The following is a 27176-nucleotide window of genomic DNA, read 5'->3' on the forward strand; positions in this document are numbered from 1 at the left end:
CACAGACTGTTGCAAATTCCAAGGTCTGTTAGGGATTTACACAGCACAGATGGCTGCTCTTAAATTTTAGGGTCTGGGGCTTACAAAAGGTAGGGTATTTGCCTTGAATTCAGCTGACTAGATTCAATCCCTTGTATCCCATATGGAACCCAAGCACTGCCGGGAATAATTCCTGAGTGTAGAGCCAGAAGTAACCCCTGAGCATCACTGGGTGTGACCCAAAAGGAAAAAAGAAAATTTAGGATTGGGGGGGGGGGAGGCAGGGTATGGGAGAGAACCTGGGAAATTGGTGGAGGGAAACTGACACTAGTGGTGGGATCAGTGTTGGAACACTGTATGCCTGAAACTTAACTATGAATAACTGTAAATCACAATGCCTTAATAAAACAAAATTTAAATTTTAGGGCCTGAATCTTACAAACTTGTTTTGTTTTGGCTTTTTGGATCATCCCCAGGGATCTCAGGGGTTATTCCTGGCTCTGCATGGGGCAACCATATGGGATAGCAAGCCACATGCCAGGCAAATGCCTTACCCACTGTAGTATCACCCCAGCCCCTCTTAACAAACTTTTGACTTTTACTTGGTCCAACAGTGAATGATGTTTTGGTTTTGGGGTTTAATCTGTTTAGTTTAGTTTTGTTTTTTTGTTTTGTTTTGTTTCTAGACCACAGCCAACAGTGCTCAGGGCTAACTCCCATCTCTGCACTTAGGACTAATTCCTGGCTGGCTCGGGGGAACCATACAGGTGACAAGGCTCAAACCTAGGTCAGCTGCATGCAAGGCAAGTGCTTTATCTCCTGTAGTCGCTCTCTGGCCCCAGATGATGTTTTGTTAAACTATGTGATATTATAGCAGATTATGACAAAAAACTTAAATTAGCATATAACACTCATATGGTCCTGTGTACACTCCCAGGAGTGATCCGAGTGCAGAGCGAGAGCCAGGAGTAAACCGTAAGCACTGCCAGATATGGCACCAAAAAAGAGAGGGGTAAGGGGGAGCGGAGAGAGGAGAGAAAGAGGGGAGAGAGGGAGAGAGAGAGAGACAGAGAGGAGAGGGAGAGACAGAGAGAGACAGAGAAAGAAGCGGGGGAAGGAGGGAGGGAGAGAGGGGGTGAGTAGGGAGGCAGAGAGGCAGGGAGGGAGGGTGGCAGGGTGGCAGACAGGCAGGCAGGGAGGAAGGCGGCAGACAGGCAGGCAGGGAGGAAGGCAGCAGACAGGCAGGTAGGCAAGCCCACCCACGGCAGGGCTAGACAGTACAGAAATAAGAATCAAGAACAGCCCAATTCTCAAGAAATACAGAGGTGAGAAGCAGAGGAGGTAGGGGAAAGGAAATAGTTCCAAAAAGGCAAATGGAACAAAAACATAGAAATCTTTCAAGAGTTACACAGTGCACTGCTAATTCTGTTCACTGACATGAGTAAAAATGACACAGAGATGTAATTAAACACACCAAAACCTTAGGAACACTATAAAGATGCCAAAAAAGATGATACCAGGCTGGAAAGAGAGAGGTAGGATTTGCCTTGTACACAGCTGACCCTAGTTCTATCCCTGGCACTCCAGAATCATAAAATAAACCTCATGGAAGAACTATTTTCACTCCTCTAGAGATTAAAAAGTTAAACCCTGCTGTGCTGTACACCTACCTTTTGTCATGAAACCAACAAGCTCCCAGCGGTGGCTTCAGTCTAATCCTGAAATGAAAACACTTCGCATATGCCTGACCTTGGCCCTAGCTAGTCCCAGGCCTGAAGTTACAAGCAGTCAGACCACAGACAATCTGAATAAATGTCGCTGGAAACCACTGGCATTTTGAGACTATTTCTTAAGCAGTTATCATTATAACAAAAGCTAACCAAGACACGAAAAGTGTGAACCAAGGACTTATACATCATAATAGGATAGGACCTGCCACAGACACAGTTGCCTATCTAAAGCATGTCTCTCATTTTCTCTGTCATCATAGTCTCTCACCTTGCATGCTTCATAATCTTTTCGGATATAGTGAAGATGGATCAACCAGTTCTGCTTCTCCAAAATAGGAAAGTCTGGGGCTGAGTGAACATATTTTGACAAGATAAAAAGAGTCATGGTTAGTTCTTCAGTATTGTTTTCTTGTCTAAATAATCACAAATAAAATATCATATTAATTTTTTATACTGCTGATTATAAGAATATAGTGCATCGGAGGATGGAGAGATAATACACACCTGATACACTAGGTGTACACTAGGTGTACACTAGGTGATACACTAGGGTGCTTGCCTTGAATGTGGCCAATCAGGATTCAATCCCCTGCATCCCATGTGGTTCCCCAGGAGTAATTTCTTAGTACAGAGCCAGGAATAAGCCCTGGGCACTGCTGGGTATACACTATTAAGGCTGAGAATTAGCATAGGGGTTAAAGTTTGCCTCACTCACAGCTGACCCTAGTTCAATCTTTAGCATCACATACAGTCTGAGCACTACCAGGAGTGATCCCTGACCAGAGAGTCAGGAATTAAGCCCTAAAAACTACCATCTATAGTCCAAGCACTGCCTCTCAAAATTTTTTTTTAATTTATTTTTATTTATTTTTATTGAAGCACAAAATAGACTATTAAAATGAGATACAGGGCTGGATAGTACAGCGGGTATGGCACTTGCCTTGCACATAGCCAAGCCAGATTTGATCCCTGGAACCACATATGGTCCTCTGAGCACTGTCAGTTGTGATCCTTGAGTGCAGAGACAAAACTAAGTCCTGAGCACTGCAGGGTGTGGCCCCAAACAATAATAATAAAAAAATAAATAAAAAGACCTGGGATCAGAGCAATAGTACAGAGGGTAGGCTGACCCAGGTTTGATCCCCAGCATCCCATATGACCTCCAAACACAGCTAGGAGTAATTCTTGAGTGCAGAGCCAGGATTAATGCCTGAGCATCACTGAGTGTGCCTCAAAAACAACAAAGGGACTATGGCCAAAGAGACAGTACAGAGTATAGGATGCTTGCCCTGCATGTGGCGTACCCAAATCCCTGGAGTCCCACCAGGAATGATACCTGAATGCAGAGCCAGAGCCCTGAGCACGGCTGGGTATGGCCCCTAAATAAGATAATTAATTTGACTTAATACAGGGTGAGCCCTGAATTCAGTCCCTGAGCACTACTAGGACTGGCTCCCAAACAGACCCAAGAGTTTCCCCCAGAACCATTGGGTATGACTCCACAAAAAACTTTAAAACACAGCAATTACAACATAGTACAAAAAGCATATATACCTCTGCATATATACCCTGCATGCAGAGGTCCCAAGTTCAGATCCCTGCACTGCATGGATCACTGCCACTACTGCTAATTGTAGCCCCCAGCTCTGCTGGAAAATCCCTCCCAAAATAAGTTTAAAATACAGGTAAAAACTCATTTAAGAAATTACTTGGGGACACTGGAGAGAGAGTACAAAGGTTAAAGCACTTGCCTAGTATGTGGCTGTGGCCAGCACTACAACCCTGGTTCAAATCCCAGCATGGCATATGGTCCCCCAGCACTACCATATGTGGCTCCTGGAGCACCAGCAGTGTGGCCCACACAAGCTCCCCAAAAATTATTTTTCAGGGCCAGGGATGTAGAGCCTCACATCTCTGGGCTCAATCCCCAGCAACACACACACCATTAAAAAGAACAGAAATTACATGTTTGTGTTTAAAAAGAGAAGATTCCCTGCTAATGTTGAAACAACAGAAACCTCAAGGAAGAAAAAGAAAGAAATTCAGAAAATAGAAAAAGTTGACTTCAACTCTTTGATGCTTTCTCAAAAATAAATTACAATCTCTAAAATAGGGGCCAGAGAGATAGTACAGTGGGTAGGGCAGTTAGCTTGTATCTGACCTGGGATGGATCTCCAACACCCCATATGCCCTGCCTGAGCCCCACTAGGAGAGATCCCTGAGCACAGAGCCAGGAGTAAACCCTTAGCACCACCAAGTGTGGCCTCAAAACAGACAAAAACAAACAAAAAATTCTAAAACAAAAAGAATTCTAAAATATACATGGCTACATGTTTTCACTTTGTAAATCCAGTCAGTGAGTACAAATGTTTCTATTGTTTTTTATGAACCTTTATATATCTGAGATAGTCCCTGCATAAAAAAAAAAAAAGAGTCCAAAGCAGTACTAGTACAGCAGGTAGAGTAGTTGCCTTGCACAAGGCTAACCCAAGTTCAATCCCTAGCACCACATATGATCCCCTGAGCACAGAACCAGGAGTAAGTCCTGAGAACCAATAGGTATAGCCCAAAAACAAAAACAGAAAAAAGTAAAAGGTACAACAGGAACAAGAGGGATTTGCAATGCCATGAACCTTAGAAGATAAAAATCAATATAGAAAATGATTGTTCCATAGCTCCATAATGTGAAAGGAAGGGGAGTACCACAACCCAAAGTCAATGTTATCAGAAAACGAAATTGAAGTAATATTACACATTCCTTCCCAAAATAGAATATATCAATAAAATTATCTAAATTAAAATTTATTTAAAGTATGAATACGACTGTATATGGAAGGAGAAAGAAAAATAACACTGTTAAAGCAACTGGCATCCACATTCTAATTACCCATATTCTCTGGGCAGTTCTATCCTGCAGGTCAGTAGTAATCAAGGAAGGAATCAGGAAATCTATGTCAGATTCTTTGATTTTGTTTCCTTCATTTCTTTTCCCTCAATTTCCACAATCCATTAGATACTGGTCACTCCTGTTCTGCATAACCATTTCCAGAATTAGTTTCTTATTAAAGGCCATACAAATCACCAAGTTTAAAAACAGGTATGTAGTGTAATATTCAATGTGTGTCATTGAACTTAATAGTTCTGGGACAAATAGCTCAGTGACAAATCTTGGACTCAGACTAACTATATATATGTTACCCTCTGCCACTAAGCCTAATGAAAAAGATAAGAGACAGAACAATTTTTTTTTTTTTTTTTTGCTTTTTGGGTCACACCCGGCGATGCACAGGGGTCACTCCTGGCTCATGCACTCAGGAATCACCCCTGGCGGTACTCAGGGGACCATATGGGATGCTGGGATTCGAACCCGGGTCAGCCACGTGCAAGGCAAACGCCCTACCCGCTGTGCTATCGCTCCAGCCCCGAGACAGAACAATTTGAGTTCAGAAAATCACCAGGTATTATTTCTTTTACAATTAAATTGTTACAATTAATTAAATTTAAAAAATTAAATGCAAATTTGAGTTTTCTGTATTAAAATTTTATAAGGGAGAGAGAAATAACAGTATGAAAGTTAAGATGCTTGACTTGTAGCCTGCAACACTGGTTCAAATCTCAGCACCACATACAGTCTCCATATGCCCCACTCCCCCATCTCCCAACAAAGAAAAATCTTACGATGAAAGTCAAATCATTTTATGCACCCTAGCTGAAAAATGGAGAGGGGGAAGTGATCAGTTTGCAAAGTAATTTGAGGACTTAAGACATTTATGAGATGAAGTACTAAGGATCACAAGAACAAAAGGAACCACCCAAAGCAGTGTTTAAAACTCATGCATAGTCCTGGAGTTGTAGACTGTCAAAAAAACTAAAAGAATTTTCGTTTCATCGATGACCTTACAAATCATTTCAGTGTCCTCATATCTTTCTATTACTGTTGTATGGTAAGTCATTTCCTCAATCGTAGAGACATTCATTCAATAATCACAGAACACCTACCATGTGCTGGATACTGAGATCTGAAAATGAAGAAAACTAACCACCTGCTTTCAGGGAGTTTATAGTCTGTTAGGATTGAGAGAGGTGGAACAAAGGGTCCTGGTAGAGGGGACAGAGGATAATAAGTTATGAATAAGTATGAATAATATTTTCCCTTTTTTTTATTTTGGGGGGACACACCCAGTGGTGCTCGGGGCTTACTCCTGGCTCTAAGCTGAAGGATAATTCCAGGCAGAGCTCAGGGGACCATACTGGGTACAAGAAATTGAACTCAGTCAGCCATATGCAAGAGTGGTGCCTCACCTGTTATACTCTCACTCCAGTCCCATGATGGTATTTCTCTATGGAAAAAGTAGAGATGAGCAGAGCCAGAATAGTACAGCAGGTAGGGCACTTGCTCTGCATGTGGCCGATCTGGGTTCAATCCCCAGAATTCCATATGGTCCCTTGGCCACCTAATTCCTGAGTGCAGACCCAGGAGTCACTCCTGAACACCTCGGGGTATGATCCCAAAATAACAGGCGAGGAACTGAAAGGAGTGTAGAAGGGGGGGGGGGAGGATTATACTTTTAAATGGGGGAGGGAGGATGAATTAAATATTCATCCTCTATATGTGAGGACTGAATACATAGAGATTCAAATATTATCTGGTACATGTTAAGTCCTAAAGAAGTGTTAACTAGTGTTATTGTTATTTTTATTGTATTTATCTTCAAAGGTGAGGAAACTCTGAATACCTTACAAATCCCTATAGGCTATGCATCCTAATTTTCAGTTAGAATTTTTACCTGTGCAAGTTGAATTTCTTGCATTTCAAATAAGGATATGGAACCTTAATATTTTCACAACTACTACAAGAATTACATTATCTGAAAGAGCTTCTAAACGATGAGGATACTTAAATGCAAGCAGAGTCACTTCCATTTAACAGCAAACAGCAGTCACATCAGATGCCACATTTTTGGAGTGCATAACCACAGAGAGGTGGCCAACTGATGAGATACAAGGTAATTTGTTTATAAGAAGACCTGTTTCCACACATCTCGTCCCTGCACCATCAGTGAAGACAAAGTCTTTCTACTGTTTGCACAAAGACCACTTTCAAGTTCCCAGCTCTCACACACTTGTCTTTCCATCGCCACAAGGGCAGAGGGCAGAAGGCTAGCAACAACATACTCATGGCCTTTTCTCTCTCCTGCTCCCATCCTACACTGTTGTGACCTCTGTATCAACTTAAGGATGAGCAAGACATGTATCTTAAATAATCCTACAATCAAACAAATCTGAGATCACCAGAATTCTTTTTCCCAGTCATCTATTTGCCTGGGTACCAAATTCTCTTAGGAATGATCCTAACTCAAACCTTCAGAGTAAATCTAATACTAGATTTACTAGTAACAATATGAAAGAAAATCAGAATGTGCTTTGGGTTTAGTTCTTTAATGGGGGAGTATATTTTCCAAGCAGTACTCAAAAACTGGGGGGTGAAGGGGTTGAGATTAGTGAATGTAGGCCAGCAGGACATCAGTTCTATACAGGTGTCTGAGGAGGCAATGATGCCTGAGCCCTGCAGTGCTGGGGGTACCTGGGCCCCAAGAGGACGGACAGGGGTGCTGGGGCCTCCAGGGCTACATTCAGAAATACCTGGAGGACAATGTGGTGTTTGGAATTGTACCCTAGTGAGATGCATGCCAGACATGATCCTTAACTGCTGTACTATCTTCTGGCTCCTGCCTTAGATTATTTTGATGAAAATTTTTCTAAAATAGCTAAGGGGGCCAGAACAATAGTACAATGGGTATGGCACTTGCACTGCATACAGGTGACTTGGATTTGATTCCTGGCACCACATATGGTTCCCTGAGCCGCACCAGGAGTGATCCCTGAGCACTGCTAGGTGTGGTCAAAAAAAAGGAAAGAAAATTTTTTTGAATTTTTCAAATAAAAAAGGGAGTGTACTCTTCAAGCCTGTATTCTCTCTTGAATATGCATCTCACTTATATGTCTCTATGGTTCTTTGCTTGCCTATTACCATTCTGGAGAAGTCTGTGTTCTCTCTTCAACAGATTTTCTCCCTTTCTCTCCTCTCACACCTTTCTAAGCAAATTTCGTTCAATAAAAACAGCATTGCTTCGCTCACTAAAAAATAATTAAGCGGGAACTTTAACTGAATGAACAGGTGACAAAAGAAATTTATACAGGCCCAAAAGACAAATCAGAGATAAGCATCAGACCAAAGGCTGTGACCACCTCTAGCCTACATTGGTAAGTGTGTTATGGCTGAAGTTACCCAGAGAAAGCTGCCAATGAGGTCTGACTGGCAGAAACAATAAAGAGATGCAGCCAAAAGTGCATTCCCACCCTCAGAGCTTCCTCAAGGTGAAAAGGAAGAGGGAGGAAGAAAACTAGCTGCTTCTGCCTCAGACCCTCCAATCTGCTGTTCCTCATACTTGCTAATCCAGTGGAAGTCTGCTGACACAGGAGCCTGGAAGGATTCTGAGGGTCAGCTCCTCACAAAGGCAGCAGGGAAGGAAAGGGTGAGGATTGATCTTGTGGGAAAAGACCCAGAATCAGCAGAAATATCAACTCTGCTGACACAAACAATGGAGGAGACGGGACATCATCAGTTCCAAAAGGATACACACTGGAAGCTGGATTTTTTCTTATATTGCTGGTTTCCAACTTGTTCTCTTCCTTCCATGATTTTAAAATGAATGGGGCAGGGGTGGGAGTCACTGCTGTGACTATTGTTGAGAAATAATACTGGGATTAAGGCACTTACTTTGCAGGCAATCAAGTTTGATCCCTGGCATCTGGCATCTGATATGGTCCCCTAAGCATCAACAGGAGTAAGCCTTAAAGCTATACTGTGTGTGGGCAACCCCGAAAAAGGGAATTAGAGAGAAAAATCATGTGAAATATGTTAAAGTTTTACAACATAACCTAGATAAGTTTTTTTTTTTCAAACAATTACACACACATACACACACACACACACAGAGTGGGGGGAAGAGAGAATATTTAGGGGCCACACCTGAGAATATTTAGGGTTTCCTCCTCATTTTGTGCTCAGGGATCACTCCTGACTTGGGAACCATACTGAGGATCAAATCTGGGTCAGCTGCATAAAAGATAAGGGTCTTACTCACTGTACTATCTCTCCAGCCCCAACAACATAATTATGTTTTGGGTTCATGGATGTGTGTATTCCGCTTAAGTTATTTGTATACAGTTTTATTGATATATGTAATTTGTATGTATTATAGTTTGTTTCTGTATATCTGATACATATTTACACTGAATTGTTTTCTCCCCAGTTATTTGACTGAATAATCCCAAGAGGCTAAAGTCAAACAATTCAGGGACTATTACGTTAAAGAAAGAAAAAGAAAAACTAAGTCTCCAGAGAGTAAGTGATTTTGCCCCTATTCAAGAGCTAATTAATGGAAGAGACAGAATGACAAACCACATTTCTAAGGATACTAATTAAGCTGCACAAAGTTTCTGTCCTACCATAGTCTAATTTATTTTGTTTGTTTTGTTTGGGGGGCACATCAGAGTTTACTCCCAGCTCTGTATTCTGGGGAATTGCTCCTGCAGGTAAAGCATGTGCTTTCGATTCCTTTGATCTCTCTCCATCTAATTTTCTTATTTTTTGGAGAGAAGAGAATTCTGAAAGATTATATATTATAGCTCAAGTAAGCAATGTTTACAACAGTGTCAATGTTTTGTGGTACTGATGGACAGTCACTGCATCCACCAAAGTGCCCAGGATCCTCCACCACTGTCTCTTTGTCACCTCTAGCCCACCTCGTCCTCCCTCTCCCCCAACTCTTTTGTATCTTGTAATCCAAGGTTAAAAGATTGTTACTAATTGATACTATCTATTTCATTTTGTCCTTCTCTGTGTCACAGATGGATGAAATCATCCTGTACTTGTCCTCCAATTTTGACTAGTTTCACTTAACATGATACACTTCAGTTCCATCTAAGTTGTAATTAACTGCAAGATTTCATCCTATCATACAGCTGCATAATATTCACAGCATATATATAGACCACTTACTTATCCATTCACCTGATGGACTTTGGGCTGTTTTCTTATCTTGGCTATTGAACTAAGTACTACGATGAACACAATGCATATGCACATATTTTAAATGAATGTTTCTCCGCTGGTAGGGGTGAGGGAAAGATAGATGTTGTGAAGTGGAATCACTGAGAGCTCTACTCTCAGTAGTTTTCTGAAAAACTTTCATACTGTTTTTCATAAAGGCTGAACCCACCAACAGTAAATGAAGGTTCCTACTTCTCTACATCCTCACCAACAATGGTCATTTTAAGCTCTTTCTGATACATATAGCATTCTCACTGCTGTGACTGATATCGTACCTTTTCTTTTCTCTTTTTTTTTTGGCTTTTTGGGTCACACCCAGCAATACACAGGGTTATTCCTGGCTCTGCACTCTGCATTCAGGAATTACTCCTGGTGGTGCTTGGGGAATCATATGGAATGCTGGGGATCGGTCAGATGCGTGCAAGGTAAACACTCTACCTACTGTAGTATCACTCCAGCCCTTTCTTTATCTTATCATTTTTAATTTCCTTGATAAGAGGATGAACCCTTTTACATTTGCCTACTGGCAATATGTATGTCTTATGGGAAATATCTGTTCCTCTCTTTGCCTTATTTTTATTTTTAATTTTTTGGGGGAGGTTTCTTTTTCTATTTTTTTTTTGCCTCATTTTAAAATAACATTATTTTGTTGTTGAGCTTTGTGAGTGCTTTATATACTTTGGATATTAGCCCTTTATCTGATGTACTGTGCACAAATAGTTTCTCCCATTCAGTATGATGTCTTCTTTATTTTTTTTATTTTGGGGCCACACCCAGTAGCACTCAAGGCTTAGGACTGGCTCTACGCTCAGGGAGCATTCCAGTAAGACTCAGGGGACCATAATGGGGTGCTAAGGGTTGAACCTGGGTCAGCTGCATGCAAGCACCCTACTGGCTGTATTCCCTCTCTACCCCAAGCTGAGACAGAAATATAGTATTGTCTCACATTGCAGGAAAAACTTGACCTGAGTTACAACTACGCACAAAAGGAAATGGAGACTCCTTTAAGGAAGGAGATATATATACTCAAGAAGTAAGCTGATTCACTCACCTCAGTGATGGATAAGGTCCTCAACTGAAAGCCGGAAGAAAGTCACCTGGGGTCATATCATGGGGAGAAATGAAGAGGACTTAAGTAGCCCCAGGTAGGATATCATTCTCTCAGAACTACCAAGTAGTTCTGATAAACAATAACAAATTAAGTTTCTTGTTCTTGAAAAAGTCCTGCTATATCGATATTCCCATGCAGGAAGTTGTTTATCCCTTCCATAGTTGACACCCAGTACCTTCAAAGACTATACTTAGTGCAGAATAGGAGCCTCTCTAGCTCAAGAAGGGGAAGACCATCAGAGATAATACCAAATTCAAACTCAGAATTTCTCAGTCGAAATGCTTCTGATGTGCACAAATAAAGCCTCTCTGCGTGTTAATCCAGCTTCTATGTGAATTCTTCCTGCCTTTTACTTAACCAGATTAGGGCTCCTCAATTATGAGCAATTATGTACCCAAGGAGACAGCTGACGATGTCTGGGCCCATTTTTGGTTGTTACACCTCGGTCCTACTGACATCTACTATGCAGAGGCCCAAGAAGATGCTGTTAACATACTAAACAGTACTGCTCCTATGACAAGCAATTAACTTTCTCAAAATGTCAGTAGTGCTAATGTTGAGAAAATCAACCTTAAACTAAAGGTTAAAAAGAAATTTAAGGATAGACAAAAGAGAGTACAGTGGGTGAGGCATTAGCCCTAGCTCCATGTGCGGTCCCCCAAACCATGGTCAGGAGGGATCCCTGAGCTCAAAGCCAATAATTCTAAGGTTAGAGACAGTACTGCAGGTAGGGCACCTGTCTTGCACAAGGCTGACCTGGGTTCAATTCCCGGCATCCCATATAGTCCCCAGCACTGCCAGGAATAATTTCTGAGTGTAGAGCCAGGAGTAACCCCTGAGTATCACTGGGTGTGCCCCCTGCCACCCTTCCCCGCCAAAAAGAAAAAAAAAAAAGGAATGAGCTCTGAGCCTCTAGGTGTGGTCTAAAAACCTTAATAAATAACAGTCTAGAAAATAAAGAGCCAGAAGTAGCTATCCTCAGCAGTGCATGTGCAGGGGGAGGGGAGGAGGGGGGAAGAGTAGAGTATAAGCCAAACCCCTCCAAAAAATCAAATATATTAAATGCCATAATAATCCTTGTTTCTCTTGGGGATAGGGGGGATGGACTGAGCCACATCTGGCAGTACTCGGGGTTCCGTGCTCAGACATCAGTCCTGGCAGTACTCAGGGTACCATACTGGTATGGACTGTTGAACCAGGTAGAAGCTGAAACTGCCACATGTAAAGCAAATTGCCTTACATCCTGTACTACCTCTCCACCTCCTCCTCCTGCTTTTCTTGTAATAGTTTATTTGCCTAAAAACAACTTTCCTTCAGAATGGATATACCTGTATTATTTTTCTACTCACATTCATTATTGCTCTGTTTCTGAACCATGAGTGTCCAACACTTGCTTTGTTTTTTATTTTTGGGCCATACCTGCCAACACTCAGGAATTACTCCTGGCAGTACTCAGGGGACCATATGGGATGCCAGAGGGTTGTATTCAAGTTGGCCCCCTACAAGGCAAACACCCTATCCACTGAACTATCACTCTGGCCCAAACTTGAATTTATTATGTATTCTTAAGTAAAAATCCAATTGACATGAGAATTCAGAGAAATCATTGAGTAATATTAAAGCAACATTTTATAGAAAACAAGTACTTTCTTTTATCTTTGTTTTTGGGCCACACCTCCAGTGCTCAGGACTTACTCCCATTTCTGAGCTCAGGGATCATGCCTAGTGGGGCTGGTGAACCATATGTGGTGACAGGGACTGAACCCAGGTTAGTCACATGCAAGGCAAATACTCTAACTACAATCTCAGAAAGTAATTATTTTGTGATATCCTATTCTTCAGAGTCAATTAATTCACATACAACATATAAAATGTGCAACTCATATATTTACATTCCTCCCCCCCTTCTTTTTCCTAGTGGGTGAGTGGATCCTCCCAAGTGGTGCTGAGGCAAGTGGGGCCCTTCCGTGCAGAATTAGGCCAACCAGTCAGCAGTCAGCGGTTCAAAGTGAGAACCTGAGGATGCAGTGCTAGTCAATGCCAGTGACCAGGCAGGGAAATTATCAAAAAAAAAACCAGAAAGAGTACAAGAGATTTAGTAACTAGAGCACTACAAGCATAATTAGAACAAACACAAAGAAAACAGATGATACATCTCATAATGGAAAATGCACCATGGTAGGACAGCTACTGACTCCTAAAGTACAACTCTAGTGAAGGAATATATAAAAGTTTGCTATATATTCTCATTTAATCCTGTATCCTTACAGTTCTTACATCACTATTTAGTTGTTACTCTGTGTACAAGATGTGTATATCACTTATTAGATTTTCTTGCTCTGCAACCAATAATGGACCCCCAACACAAATTCATCCCAGATGAGATTAAAGTAAATTGCAAGAAAAACACCCTATCTCCACTGTCCATGACCATCAGGTCTATTAATTTGACCCAATTAAGAGTATTCCTTACAGGAGGGTAGAATTCTTGGGGGAGGAGGTAGGGGAGTTGGGGTTTTGTTTGTTTAGCAGCCATACCCAGCAATGCTCAAGGTTTGCTCCTGGTTCAGAACTCAGAAACCACTCCTGGTAGGCTTGGGGATCATACAGATTCTCAACAACTTTAGTCAACAAAGAAACGCAAATCACAACCACAATGAGATGTATGACATGTCACTTCACATGAACTAGGATAGCTATTTTTCTTGAACACTACCAAAAGAAAATGAAACGTGTGACCAGGATACAGAGAAACTAGGGCCACTGTATTTTTAAGATGAGAACTTAAAAGTGTAGCAAGTACAGAAAAGTTTAGCATTCCTTAAAAAGTCCGACACAGAAATAGCACACGATCCAGCAATTTCATGGTTTTACGTTTCCATGAATTTTCTTTTATTTTTTTCCCCCTTTTAGGCCACACCAGGAGATGCTCAGGGGCTGCTGTATGCTCTGCACTCAGGAATTACTCCTGAAGGTGCTCAGGGACTATATGGGATGCTGAGGATCAAACCCAGGTTCACCACCTGCAAGGCAAGTGCTTAACCCACTGTACTATTGCTCTGGACCCTCCATCATTCTTCTTCTTCCTCTTCTTTTTTTGGGGGGAGGAGGATTTGGGGGCAACACCCGGCAATTCTCAGGGGTTACTCCTGTCTCTGCATTCAGGAATTAATCCTGGCGATGCCAGGAGGACTATTTGGGATGCCGGAGATCGAACCTGGGTTGACCACAAGCAAGGCAAACACTCTTCCCACTGTATTATCGTTCTGGCCCAGGTCCCTCCATCCTTAATCCTCAAAAAAAAATGAAATCAGAAAGAGAATGAAATAGAAATCTGTATACACATGCTCACTCCACCATTATTCACAACAGCTGAAAGTGGGAAATAACCCAAATGTCTATCAGCAGATGAAAAGATCAGCAAAATGTGGTACAACATGCAATACAGTATGTTCTGCCATAAGAAAGAAATGACTGGTACACGCTATAGAGATGAATCCTTAAAGCACTATGCTCAGTAAAATAAGCCAGATATTCATAGAAGCAGAAAGGAAAATAGAAGTTAGCAGGAACTGTGTATACTGAGGTGGAGTGGAGCCCAGATGGAGAGTTACTGCTCAATGGTTATGGGATGATGAAAGAGGTCTGGGAATAGTGGTTGACAGTTACAACACTGAGAAGGTAATTAACACTACTGGATTATACACTAAAATGGTTAAAATATCATTGTATATTATACAATTTTTAGAATGTGTAATACAAAAAAGGGCTGGAGCGATAGCACAGTGGGTAGGGCGTTTGCCTTGCACATGGCTGACTGGGGTTCAATTCCTCCGCTCCTCTCGGACAGCCCAGCAAGTTACCGAGAGTATCTCGCCCACAAGGCAGAGCCTGGCAAGCTACCCATGGCAAAAAGCAGTAACAACAAGTCTCACATGGAAATGTTACTAGTGCCCGCTCAAGCAAATCCATGAGCAACGGGATGACAGTGATACAGTGAATACAAAAAAATAAGAAAAACCGAATTGTATCCTTTAATGGGTTAAAAGGAAAAAGAGGATGCTGTTCACGTAAATGAAAATAAACAGCTTCTTACACACTGTGAATTTCACTGGAAAATGCTATCTCTAGGGCTAGGGACATAGCTCAGTAGTAGAGCACTTGCCTTATAAGTGTGACAGACTATAGTTTCAATCCCCTGGCACAAGAAATAAAGAAAGAAACAAGGATGATAAGAAAGAGGGGAGGAAGAAAGGGTGGGTGAGAGGGTAGGAGGTTGGCGGAACACCAGTGGAAATCCTTTTAAAAAAATGTATTTTTAGGAGCCAGAGAGAAGCCTAGGGGTTAGACATTATAGAGTGAGCTCAATGAGATTACTATGCATTTATGAATGCCAGTATATAAATGCCATATTATATCTAAATGTCATTCTGTAAGTGCTGTTATAAATGCCAATAGTATTATGATGGTTGCAGATCAGCAATTTTTATATTTGTTGTGGAATCCATACCAGATGGAATAGAAAGGGGTCATAGTGCCACAGACCAACCATACAAACCATGTGTTCTCAACTTGAACCACAACTCTAGACAGAACTGGTAACTTTTGTGGGTGAAGAGCGGAAATTTGGGTCACAACTCACAGCACTCAGAGGCTATTCCCTGCTGTGCTCAAGGATCATTCCCTTTGGTGCTCAGGGGCCCAATGCAGTATTAGAAATCAAAACTGAGACAGTGGAGCAACAGTACAGCGCGTAAAGCTTTACATATGGCCACCCCAAGTTTGATCTGGCATCTCTTATGCTACTAAGCACCACCAGGAGTGATTACTGCATGCAGAGGCAGGAGTAACCCCATAAGTCCCAAGCACTGCCATGTGTGGCCAAAAAAAAAAAAATTTTTTTTTAAATAATAAAAAACATGTTCACATAATTTGAATTCAGGGATTAAACTTTTCTAGGTGTGAGATCAGAGAGATAACTCAATAGATTGAAGTCCATGGTTTACATGCAGGAGACCAATCACCACACGGTCCTCAAGAACTGAAAGGAAGGGACCTGGGATATAGTATAGCGGGTAGGGCACTTGTCTTGCATGTGGCTGACCCAAGTTCAATCCCTGGCATCTCATGTGGTTCCTTGAGCACTGTCAGGAGTAAGCCCTGAGTACTGCTGGGTATGCCCTCCCCACCACTGCCAACACACACACACACACACATACACACAGAGGATTATATATATATAAATATATATTAATCTTGATAAAATTATAAATAATAATGCTTAAATACAACTAAAATTTAAAAATATATATACTGTACATATAATCTCATCAACAGCCAAGATCCAGAGACTGAATAAAGCTCCCAGAAGAGAATGACATAGAATATCCTCACCCTGCACCTGGCTATCTTCAATGGGGCAATTTGGAGTAGGACGGGTTGAGTTTCCCTCCCTACCCAGCAGAACCCTGGCAGTCAAAAACTTCCAGAACCCTAATGCAGTCATGCTAAGGCTGCTCGGAGAGGCCTCACCCACGAGAGAACCTGCAGAAAAACCCAGGTATGTGGGACCCGTGACTGAGATCTCCAAGTTCTCTCTTGGTGGGTTTGGGCTTCTTGCCCCCAGCTCCCTAGTCTTCCAGTAGTTTGGCAGTCACACTCATAAACTGCCCCCAGTGCCATACAATCTCATCAACAGCCAAGATCCAGAGACTCTGAAATAAAGCTCCTGGAAGAGAGCTACATATTTACAGAGAGCCTATAATCATATTCTAAATTTCAGAATTCCTGTAGTGCACAGCCAAATGCAGCCACGTGACCTTTCATACTCTAGCCCACTGATGTACCAAAAGTAGCACACATTTGCTTGGGTCTAGTATACATGCTTGTAATGTCTTATACAGGGGCTTAAGTGGCTCCAGGATGAAACAACAATCTTCACACACTTTGCTCTTATGGTGCTGGTAGATGTACGTTGGTGGGTTTGGTGCTTGAATATTAAATGCAATGAATTATTGTCAACAACTTTATAAAAATAAAATAAAATTTAAATATATATATGTACTGTAACCCAATTACTGATGATGGATGCAGAACAAGAAAAGAGTTACTTCAATAAATTTTTTTAAAGGAAACAAAAAATCAATATGGACACTGGTTGACAGTTATTAGTAATTTAGTGGTGGTGAGATGCAGTATCTGTATAATAAAAACTTTAATACCATTGCAACCTTGCTATCAAAAATATAATTAACAGTTCTTGAAGAAAAATACAGATCAATATTCGCCATGGAATTAACAGAAACCCTCAGCAAAGTATTAACCCACTGAATTTCACAATATGCAGAAAGATTAACAAGTCATGATCCGGTGTGGCTTAACCCAGGGCTATAAGTATACACAATATTTTGAAAATCAATCAATGCAGACAATCATATCAACAAATCAAATTATAAATTATGAAAATAAAGAAATTAAAGGAAAGATTAATCTCAATATCTTAGGTGCCTCTGTCATTACCTTACATAACTCCAGAGTCACTGTTTCTGTTGCAGTCATTTTATTCTATGGGGGTATCGCCCTCAGTACTGTGTAATAAGGTAATATTGAAAACATGTAGTTACCCCAAAAGATAAAGTAGTTGGACTACAGAAATAAAATTGGACTAACAGAAATAAAAGGTCCAGATTACACTAGGATATGGAGACACAGCCCCTGCTCATTTTTCAAAGAAATAGACAAAACACTTTCTGAAATTCATATGGAATTTGAATTAAACCCCACGAATAGCTAACACAAACCTTGGGAAAAAGAAGATGGTGGCATAACCTTCCCCAATTTCAAACTGTACTACAAAGCAGTAGTAATCAAAACAGCATGGTATTGTAATAGAAACAGATCTGCAGACCAATGGAACAGAGCTGAACATTCTGACACAGCCTCTCAAGTATACAGTCACTTAATATTTGATAGAGGAACAAGAAATGTGAAGTGAAGCAAGGAAAGCCTCTTCAACAAGTGATGCTGGGAAAACTGGACAACTACAAGCAAAAAATACAACCTCAGATCCCTGTCTAATGCCAAGCACAAATGTCAGATCCAAACAGAATAAAGACCTAAATATCAGGCCTGAATCCATGAGGCACATGGAGGGAAATGTAGACTGAACCCTGCATGACACTGAAGCTAAAGGCATCTTCAAGGATGAAACACCACTGACCAAGCAAGTAGAAACAAATATAAACAAATGGGATTACATTAAACTAAGAAGCTTCTGCACCTCAAAAGAAACAGTGACCAAAATACAGAAAAAGCCCATGGAATGGGAAAAATTATTTATTCAATATCCATCAGATAGGGGCTTAATACCCAGGATACACAAGACACTGGTAGAACTTTACAAGAAAAAAACTCTCCAACCCAATTAAAAAAAAAAATGGGAAGAAATGAATAGAAATTTCCTCAAAAAAGAAATTCAATGGGGGTATGATGTCGCCAACCTGTACATGCGGGACAAGTGCATCAGCAGCCTGATGGTGCCTTCAGGCTTAATACCCCAAAATTGCTGCTGTGCCTTTGGCCGGACCCTAGTAACCTGGGACCAAGTTTACCAAGAAATTAAATGGCCAAAAGTTAGATATGTGGGAGCCATGCCAACAAACCACCTCTGGCTCAGCTATACAAACTCATTTATTGGCCTTATTTCAGAGACACAGAGAAAATCTCGAAAGAGATCAAAAGCCACAGTTAACCTCGGACCCGCGCATTGCTGAACAGACTGGAGTAAATTTGGGGGGCGGGTTGGCCTGGTGGCCTGCCCAAGCAGAGCCCCTGATAGCTACTTGCTTCCACAATCCAAAATCGCCGCCATCCCCTCCTGCCCCCCCTCCTGACTCCACCATCTCAGGACAGACCTCACCAAGATATAACCTGCTGAAAAGTCAGGTATACGGGTGTTGTGACTGAAATCTCCAGGCTTTCTCAGAGTTGGGATGGGCTACCTACCCCCCACTTCCCAGTACTCATGGAAGCACTGACAGTCACCCCCACGAACCAACTCCAGTGCCAAACTGTAAGCTCTACTATTGGCTTTGCTTCAGAGACTCATAAACAAACCTCGAAAGAGATCAAAGGCCGCGCAGTTAAGCTTGGCTGAAAAGACCAGGGTAAATCGAAGGGGGTGGTTGGCCTGTGCCCACCCAAGTAGAGGCTCCAGCAGCCATTGCTTCCATAATCTAAACTGCCAACATACCCCTGGCCTGACTCTACCATCTCAGGATGGACCTCAGCAAGATATAATCTGTTGAAAATTCTGGTATGCATGTTTTTTTTTAAATTTTATTTTATTTTTATGTATTTATTTTTTCTTTTTGGGTCACACCCGGCGATGCACAGGGGTTACTCCTGGCTCTGCACTCAGGAATTACCCCGCGGTGCTCAGGGGACCATATGGGATGCTGGGATTCAAACCCGGGGTGGCTGCGTGCAAGGCAAACACACTACCCGCTGTGCTATTCCTCCAGCCCCGGGTATGCATGTTTTGTGACTGAAATCTCCAAGCTTTCTTGGGATCAGGATGGGCTACCTCTCCCCACCACCCTGTACTTCCGGAAGCCTTGGCAGTCACATCCACACCCCAAAGCTTTCAACTAATTGAAAAGCTACTCCAGCCATAACATCCCGATAACAATACCAAATGCCCTGAACAAACACCATGATCTCTTAGCACCTGTATTGCAAACCATAATGCATAAAAGGAAAAGGAAAGAGAGAGCAAGAAGGAAAGTGCCTCCCACAGAGTAAGGCTGAGGGTAGAGGGTTGGGGGATGGTGGCAGGGAAACGGGAGACATTGGTGGTGGGAAATTTATGCTGGTGGAGTGATGAGTGCTGGATTATTGTATGACTGAAACCCAATTATGAACAGCTTTGTAATGGTCTATCTCACGGATATACAATTAAAATAATTTTTTTAAAAAGTAATGTGTAGTTCATGCCCAATTTAATCAGCTTAATCAATGGCTGAATAAATAGCAGTACTCCTACATAACACCCAAACCATAACACCCAAAAGAAGAGAAAAAGAGGAAATGTGCCTGTCACAGAGGCAGGGGGTGGGAAGAGGTGGGAATGACAGGAGGGATACTGGGAACACTGGTGGTGAAGAAAGGGCACTGGTGGAAGGATGGCTGCTCGATCACTGTATGATCGAAACGTAATCATGAAAAGTTTGTAAATCTGTAACTGTATCTCACAGTGATTCAGTAAAAAAATAATTAGTTAAAAAATAAAATAAGGGGCTGGAGTGACAGTACAGCAGGTAGTGTTTGCCTTCCTTGCATGTGACCGACCTGGGTTCGATTCCCAGTATCCAATATGGTCCCTTGAGCACCGCCAGGAGTAATTCCTGAGTGCAAAGCCAAGAGTAACCCCTGTGCATCGTCGGGTGTGACCCAAAAAGCAAAATAAATAAAATAAAAATAAAAGGTCCAGATTTGTGTTTTCTAAAGTAGACAATACTCTGGGAGGATTCTAGAATGATCTCAGGGGGCAACTGATAATCCAGGGGTGCGCTTTCTATTTGTTTACCTAAAGAAGGTAGATTTTTTGCAAAGGCATTGTGATTTTTTATTTCCAGAAAAGGGGACAGTTGGCCAAGTAAATCTGGATACCTCTGATCCAGATGGAGGCTTTTTTTGAGGGCCAGAGGGTTAGGTTTTGGGGTTACATCTTTTGTGCTCAAAGGCTATACTCCTGCCTCAGTGATCAAGGGTCACTTCCGGCAGTATCTCCAAGGTTAGCCACATGCAGGAAAGTTCCTTACATACTGTACTGTCACTCCAGCCCCAAGTTAGGAGATTTTTATCTTCCGAAGATTACTCTTAGCTCTGTTCATATCATACCTGAACTCTACAAGTGTCAATGAATTCACCAGATGATCAAAGTCAAAGGAATTCTAGGCATATCATATAAAAACAAGTCAACAAGTCAAAGAAACTGGGTGGGGTTGTTTTTTTTTTTTTGGGGGGGGGGGTAGTAGAGCTACCACAGCCAACCCGGGTTCAATTTCTCCATCCTGCTCAGCGAGCCTGGCAAGCTACCAAGAGTATCCCATCCACACAGAAGAGCCTGGCAAGCTACCCATGGCGTATTCGATAGCCAAAAACATAACAACAAATCTCACAATGGAGATATTACTGGTGCCCGCTCAAGCAAATCAATAAACAACAGAACAACAGTGCTACAGTGCTACAATAGCACTACACTTGACAAGCATTCAGAGGCTATTTCTGGCTCTATGCTCAGGAGTGAGCCCTGACAATGTTTGTTGGGGACAATATGCAGTCCAGGAAAAAAACCTGGGTTGGTGGCAAGTATGCAAGGCAAGCACCAACTCCTGTACTCTCTGGCCCAAAATTGGAAATAAAACCTGCAAAAGAAATGACTAAAGGAACACACAGCATACTTCAATTATTTGCTTATATCCTAAGTATCCTAAAGGCTATTAATTCCTATTTGTCATTGTATTATCAATACCTATCACTGGTAAGTACTCCTAGGTCAAGAACAGGAAAGGCTGGGCTGACGAGTGTACAGTGAGTAGGGCACTTGCCTTGCACATGGTCAACCCATGTTTGACCCCCAGCATCCCAACTGGTCCCCCGAGGATGGCTAGGAGTGATTCGTGAATTCAAAGCCAGGAGTCACCCCTGCAAATCACTGGATGTAGACCAAAAACAAACTTAAAAAAAAAAATGAAGCAAACAAACAGAAAAAGGAAAGGCTGAGCTTTGTATAAGAGTAGGATGTTGTTGCTCTGCAGTGGAAAAGTGATAAAGAATTCATTCAGGGGGCTGGAGTGATAGCACAGCGGGTAGGGCGTTTACCTGCTGACCCGGGTTCGATTCCCAGCATCCCATATGGTCCCCTGAGCACTGCTAGGAGTGATCCTGAGTGCAGAGCCAGGAGTAACTCCTGAGGATTGCAGGGTGTGACCCAAAATGAAAGAAAAAAAAAAAGTGTCCTTTTCCCTTTAGCCATATACTTCACATTTCATCAGCCTGAACTGGGCGTGGCCCATTTCTTGATTGGCATACTATAATTATAGTTCTTCTGGACCAGGAGTCACTGAAACCACCTCAGGAGAAAGAGTATAATCAATATTTAAGAGTATATCATAATACCCATTTGTCCCACTTAACTAGCCAAAAACCCTATTTATAAATTGAAATGACAGCAAGTAAGATGATCATCATGTATAGAAACGGCATAAGCATTTTCATAACCAATGGCATTCAGTATTAGCAAAATACTGTAATTTATAAACCTACATTACAGCTGTAATGCTTTTTCAATGAATGATATATTCATGAAAAATTCTTTGAAAAATTTCTGGGGGCTGGAGCAAAAGTATAGCGGAAAGGGCATTTGCCCTGCACAAGGTTAACCTGTGTTCAATCCCTGGCATCCTATATAGTCCCGAGAGCACTGCCAGGAGTAATTCTCGAATGCAGAGCCAGGAATAACCTGACGTGTGCTGCCAACACCCCCCACCCCATCCTATCCCCAACAAAGAAAAGAAATTCCTGAACGATAACTATAATTCCCAAAAATGTGCATTATAATTTCAACCATTATAACATTATTCTAATTTCAATTCCCCAAGTAAACTAACAATTTATTGGCAAAATCAACTTTAAAACTCTTAACAGAAGGGCTGGAGAGATTATAGAGGAGGCAAGGCATTTGCCTTGCACACAACCAACCCAAGTTCAATCTCTAACATCCCGTACAGTCCCGTAGGCCCTGCTAGAAGGGATCTCTGAGAACAGAACGAGGAGTAAACTCTGAACATTGCCAGATGTGCCAAACTCAGGGTTTGGCAGTCTTTCCACAAGGCAAAAATAAGTACATATTTAAATAACAAACTAAATGAGAAAAATAAGATCATAAAATCACATTTAAACACATCTCCCAGGTAAAATTGTTCCCTGTACATCACTGTGAGGGAGAAAAAAAGCCACATATGGCAAAACCATTACTACTTTTTTCAAGATTCACATTTTGAAAGTCTTTAGGGGGTTGGAGAGATAGTTCAATGGGACTGAGTGCATGGATTTACAGAGTCCCAGGATGAATCCCCAGCATCACCTAAGCACTGCTGAGATAAAACCACCACCAGGTATAGACAAGTACCACCAGGTGTAGCCCCAAAACATCAACTAAATATCTAATACATACATAACAATTCTCTTAACACCTGAGTAAGTCTACTTGCTCAGTTTATTTCTACCAGCGCTTGTTTCCCTGACTGGGAATCAAATCCAGGCACTGCAGCCCCGTGGCGGTGAGAGCGCCGAATCCTAACCACTAGACGACTAGGGCTGGAGCGATAGCACAGCGGGTAGGGCGTTTGCCTTGCGGGCTGACCCGGGTACGATTCCTACGTCCCTCCTGGAAAGCCTGGCAAGCTACCGAAAGTATCCTGCCTGCACGGCAGAGCCTGGCAAGCTACCCGTGGCATATTCGATATGCCAAAAACAGTAACAACAAGTCTCACAATGGAGACGTTACTGGTGCCTGCTCGAGCAAATCGATAAGCAATGGGATGACAGTGACATAACAATTAACTATTAAAGAAACCTGTGCAAGCACACAATGAAAACTACATACAGACCTTTTTTCGGTCGAGAACTCTGAGATTCAGCAGTTGCACCAAACTGTGTTTTCTAAAATGAAAGAAATCAATGTTAATGCACCATCATAACTTTTTGTTTTGCTTTTAGACCACAACCAGTGAATCTCAGGGGCTACTTCTAGCTTGATGTTCAGGAGACCATGTGATACTGGGATGAAAAAGAAGCCCGCTGCAAGCAAAGAAGTAAGCTCCCCCACCCATAAATCTTGCTAACTTAAAAAAGCACTCACGTAACAACAGATGATGTTATCCAATGATGCAGTAAATTAACTGCATACAGATAAAAAGAATTTAAAAAAGGATCTCCCCAAAGGAAAGCTGAAGGATGTAGGGAGTCAATTCTGTTGTTGCTTTATCAGTAATGTAAGCCCAACGGCCGGAGCAATAATATAGGGGACTGGGCACTTGCCTTGCATGCAACCGACACAGATTCAATTCCCAGCACCTCATACCGTCCCCCATGCCCAACAGGAGTGATCGCTGAGTGCAGAACCAGGAGTTAAGCCCTGAGCACAGCTGAGTGTGTCCCAAAAACTAAATAACTAAAAAGGAGAAAACCACTATCATCTACAACATAGATCGTTGCTTCCCAAAGTGAGCAATCCAACCCCCACTGGGGGTGCAGAGGGGTTGCTGCAACAGTCCATGGGATCATAAGTATGTAAAAGTCACTTTTTTGGTGTGAATTCATATGTATATAGTTATGTGACCATTTATTCATTTGACAAATCTTCTGGTAATACGTGATATGTGCTAGGCACTCTGAGCCAAATCAATTAGAGGAATGTTAATTTTTGCTTTCTATTTTAAAAACTTTGATCTATAATGGGAATTAGGTAGCTATAAAAATTTTATAAATATAAATCATGGAAGTAAGAGCTATGTGCATGTGTTTTAAGATCTTATAAGCAAATATTGATTAATAAAATATAAATGTCAGTTCTCAGTCTTCCTCCCTAGAGAACTGGAAGTAACCATTAATAGCTTTAACAGCATATTAAACTAGTCCACACTAGACTAATTTTACTCCATTTGCCGGATGTCTCCTGGAAAAATTGCAAAAATTTGCAAAACATTCAAATTTTTCTTAATTCTTTTCTCTAAAATATACAGTTGCTCAAATCCCAAAGGGTTGGAGGTTTGTTTCTTGGGCTACACTCAGCAATGCTCAGGGATCATTCCTGGCAGAGGCTCAGGGGACCACATGGAGACCAGGGAATCGCACCTAGAATGGCAACATGTAAGCAAGTGCCCTAAAACCAAATCTCTCTGCTTTAAGCTCTAGTCATCTTTCCTCATCTATAAATCCTCACCTACAAATCTATTTTTTATTTGTGTCATAAAATTTCGAATACGCCACGGGTAGCTTGCCAGGCTCTGCGGTGCGGGCGAGATACTCCCTGTAGCTTGCAGGGCTCTCCGAGAGGGGCAGAGGAAATGAACCCGGGTCGGCCACGTGCAAAGCAAACACCCTACCCGCTGCGCTATCACTTAAAATTTAATTACACGCTATTCTCCAAACCATATCATTTTTATTTAAATATATACTATATTTAACATATCCTAATAATGAGCATTCAATGTTTCCACTACCAACGCTGCAATGAATATCCTGTCACATGCTTATGTTTTACTTTTATATTAATGGGACAAAGGCTGAGGATTAGGATCCTTTTAAACATTATTACAAAATAATGTTTTGTAATAATGTTTTTTTTTTTTTTTTGCTTTTTGGGTCACACCCGGCAATGCACAGGGGTCATTCCTGGCTCATGCACTCAGGAATTGCCCCTGGCGGTGCTCAGGGGACCATATGGGATGCTGGGATTCGAACCCGGGTCGGCCGCGTGCAAGGCAAACGCCCTACCCGCTGTGCTATCGCTCCAGCCCCTGTAATAATGTTTTTACACTCCCCCAAAATGTCAGAAATTCTTATTTCCAAAGAATGTCAACTTGCTAAAATGAAGTTAGAATTTAAAAAACAACAAACTTGACACGGGTGTAAACTATTATTCTCAGGTTTAAGTGCTAACTAACATCGTATGGAAATCAGAAAGTCATGCTTTAAAAGCACTACTGACAACCGTACCAGGGATATCATTATATCACAGGTATCAAATTCATAGGCGACACCTGTAATGAGCACCAGAAAATAAGTCAGAAAGCACGACGGCAGGTGGCAGTTTGCGGACACAGGAACTGAGTCCTGGCAACTCACCCCCTCTCCTCCCGCTGTTCCCGGTCCGCCGCGCTCGCTTCCCTCTGTCTCCTGCAGTTCCCCGAATGCGGGAAAGCGCCGGCCGCGGGCTGGGGGGACCCAGGGCGGACCCCCCTTCCCTGCAGAGCAGCTCCTCGCTCCAGCCCGGCCTCGCGGCTCCCCGGGAAACGGGCCTAGGGAGCATCTCCCCCTGGGCCGGACCCGGCGGGACCCACGTGCGGCCTGACGACAGCGGGGTCTGGGCCGTGGGGGGCGGGACCCCGGCGGGTGGAGAGGGAAGCGGCCCATTTCATATAAGTCACCTGCACCAAAATGATGCCGCTGAACTCTTCTCCCGTACGGTTCCAAGACCTAAAGCCCAGGAGCACTGCGCACGGCATCTGAAGAACACAAACCGCCGTGCAGGCGGCGGGCCAGGGCTGACCCCGGGAGCCCCTCCGCTGCCCCGAGCCCCGCCGGGAGCGATGCCGCAGCGCAAGGCAGGGGCAGCCCGTAAACAACAGAACCGCAGCGATTCGGTTTAACGGAACCCTCTGCTCTGGCCTCCTTCGTCTCCAGAGGTCCGGAGGGTGCTCTCTCCGCAGGGGAGAGGAGAAAACACAGGCCCGCGGGGGGAAGCGGGCCCTCCGTCGTTTCCCGGGCGTCTCGCCAAGGACCCACGAGCGAAACGCCGCAGTCGGCCTCTCCGGCGGGCCGGCGTGGGGACGCAACCCGACAGCGCGGACGAGCTGCCCGGCTCGGAACGCCGCGGCCCGCGCAAGCCCGCGGCCCACCGCCACCTCCCTCCCGGGCCGCTCGAGAAGCCACCTCCAGCCCAGCCGCCACACTGAGAGCGAAGCTCCGCAGCTCACCGTCACCGCAGTCTCCTCAGCCATCTTGGCTCCGCCCCCTCCTCCCCCCGCCGCGCAGCCGGAAGTTGTCCGTTTCCCAGGCGACCGGAGAATCGGAAGTCGTCGGGCGGGACTAGCCCGGGCCGGGCCGGAAGTAGGTGGGCGGGACGGAAAAAAACCGCGCCTGGAGGGAGAGGCACCGGAAGTGGCGCGGCTGCTGCTTTGGGCCGACATGCAGCTTTGGGCGGCCGTAGCACTGCGCACGGCATCTGAAGAACACAAACCGCCGTGCAGGCGGCGGGCCGGGGCTGACCCCGGGAGCCCCGCCGGGAGCGATGCCGCAGCGCAAGGCAGGGGCAGCCCGTAAACAACAGAACCACAGCGATTCGGTTTAACGGAACCCTCTGCTCTGGCCTCCTTCGTCTCCAGAGGTCTGGAGGGTGCTCTCTCCGCAGGGGAGAGGAGAAAACACAGGCCCGCGGGGGGAAGCGGGCCGG

General features: G+C 43.2%; 1 protein-coding gene across 3 annotated transcripts in view; it reads right to left on the reverse strand.

The window, feature by feature from the left end:
- BBS4 (Bardet-Biedl syndrome 4) overlaps positions 1–26773 on the reverse strand; it is a 42970-nt gene extending 16197 nt beyond the window's left edge. The window contains exons 1-3 of one of the 3 annotated variants that reach the window (XM_055133941.1): positions 26701–26773; positions 23611–23662; positions 1978–2057 (exon numbers count right to left, since the gene is read on the reverse strand). In XM_055133941.1, coding sequence (XP_054989916.1) covers positions 1978–2057; positions 23611–23662; positions 26701–26724 — 156 coding nt within the window. In that variant the 5' untranslated portion in view covers positions 26725–26773. Of the gene's footprint in view, positions 1–1977; positions 2058–23610; positions 23663–25849; positions 26649–26700 lie in introns of those variants that run through there. The other 2 variants (XM_055133940.1, XM_055133942.1) reach the window with 2 other exon arrangements.
- Between the last annotated feature and the right edge of the window lie 403 nt (positions 26774–27176).

Source organism: Sorex araneus, chromosome 3, assembly GCF_027595985.1.
Source record: "Sorex araneus isolate mSorAra2 chromosome 3, mSorAra2.pri, whole genome shotgun sequence".
NCBI classification, from domain to species: Eukaryota; Metazoa; Chordata; class Mammalia; order Eulipotyphla; family Soricidae; genus Sorex; species Sorex araneus.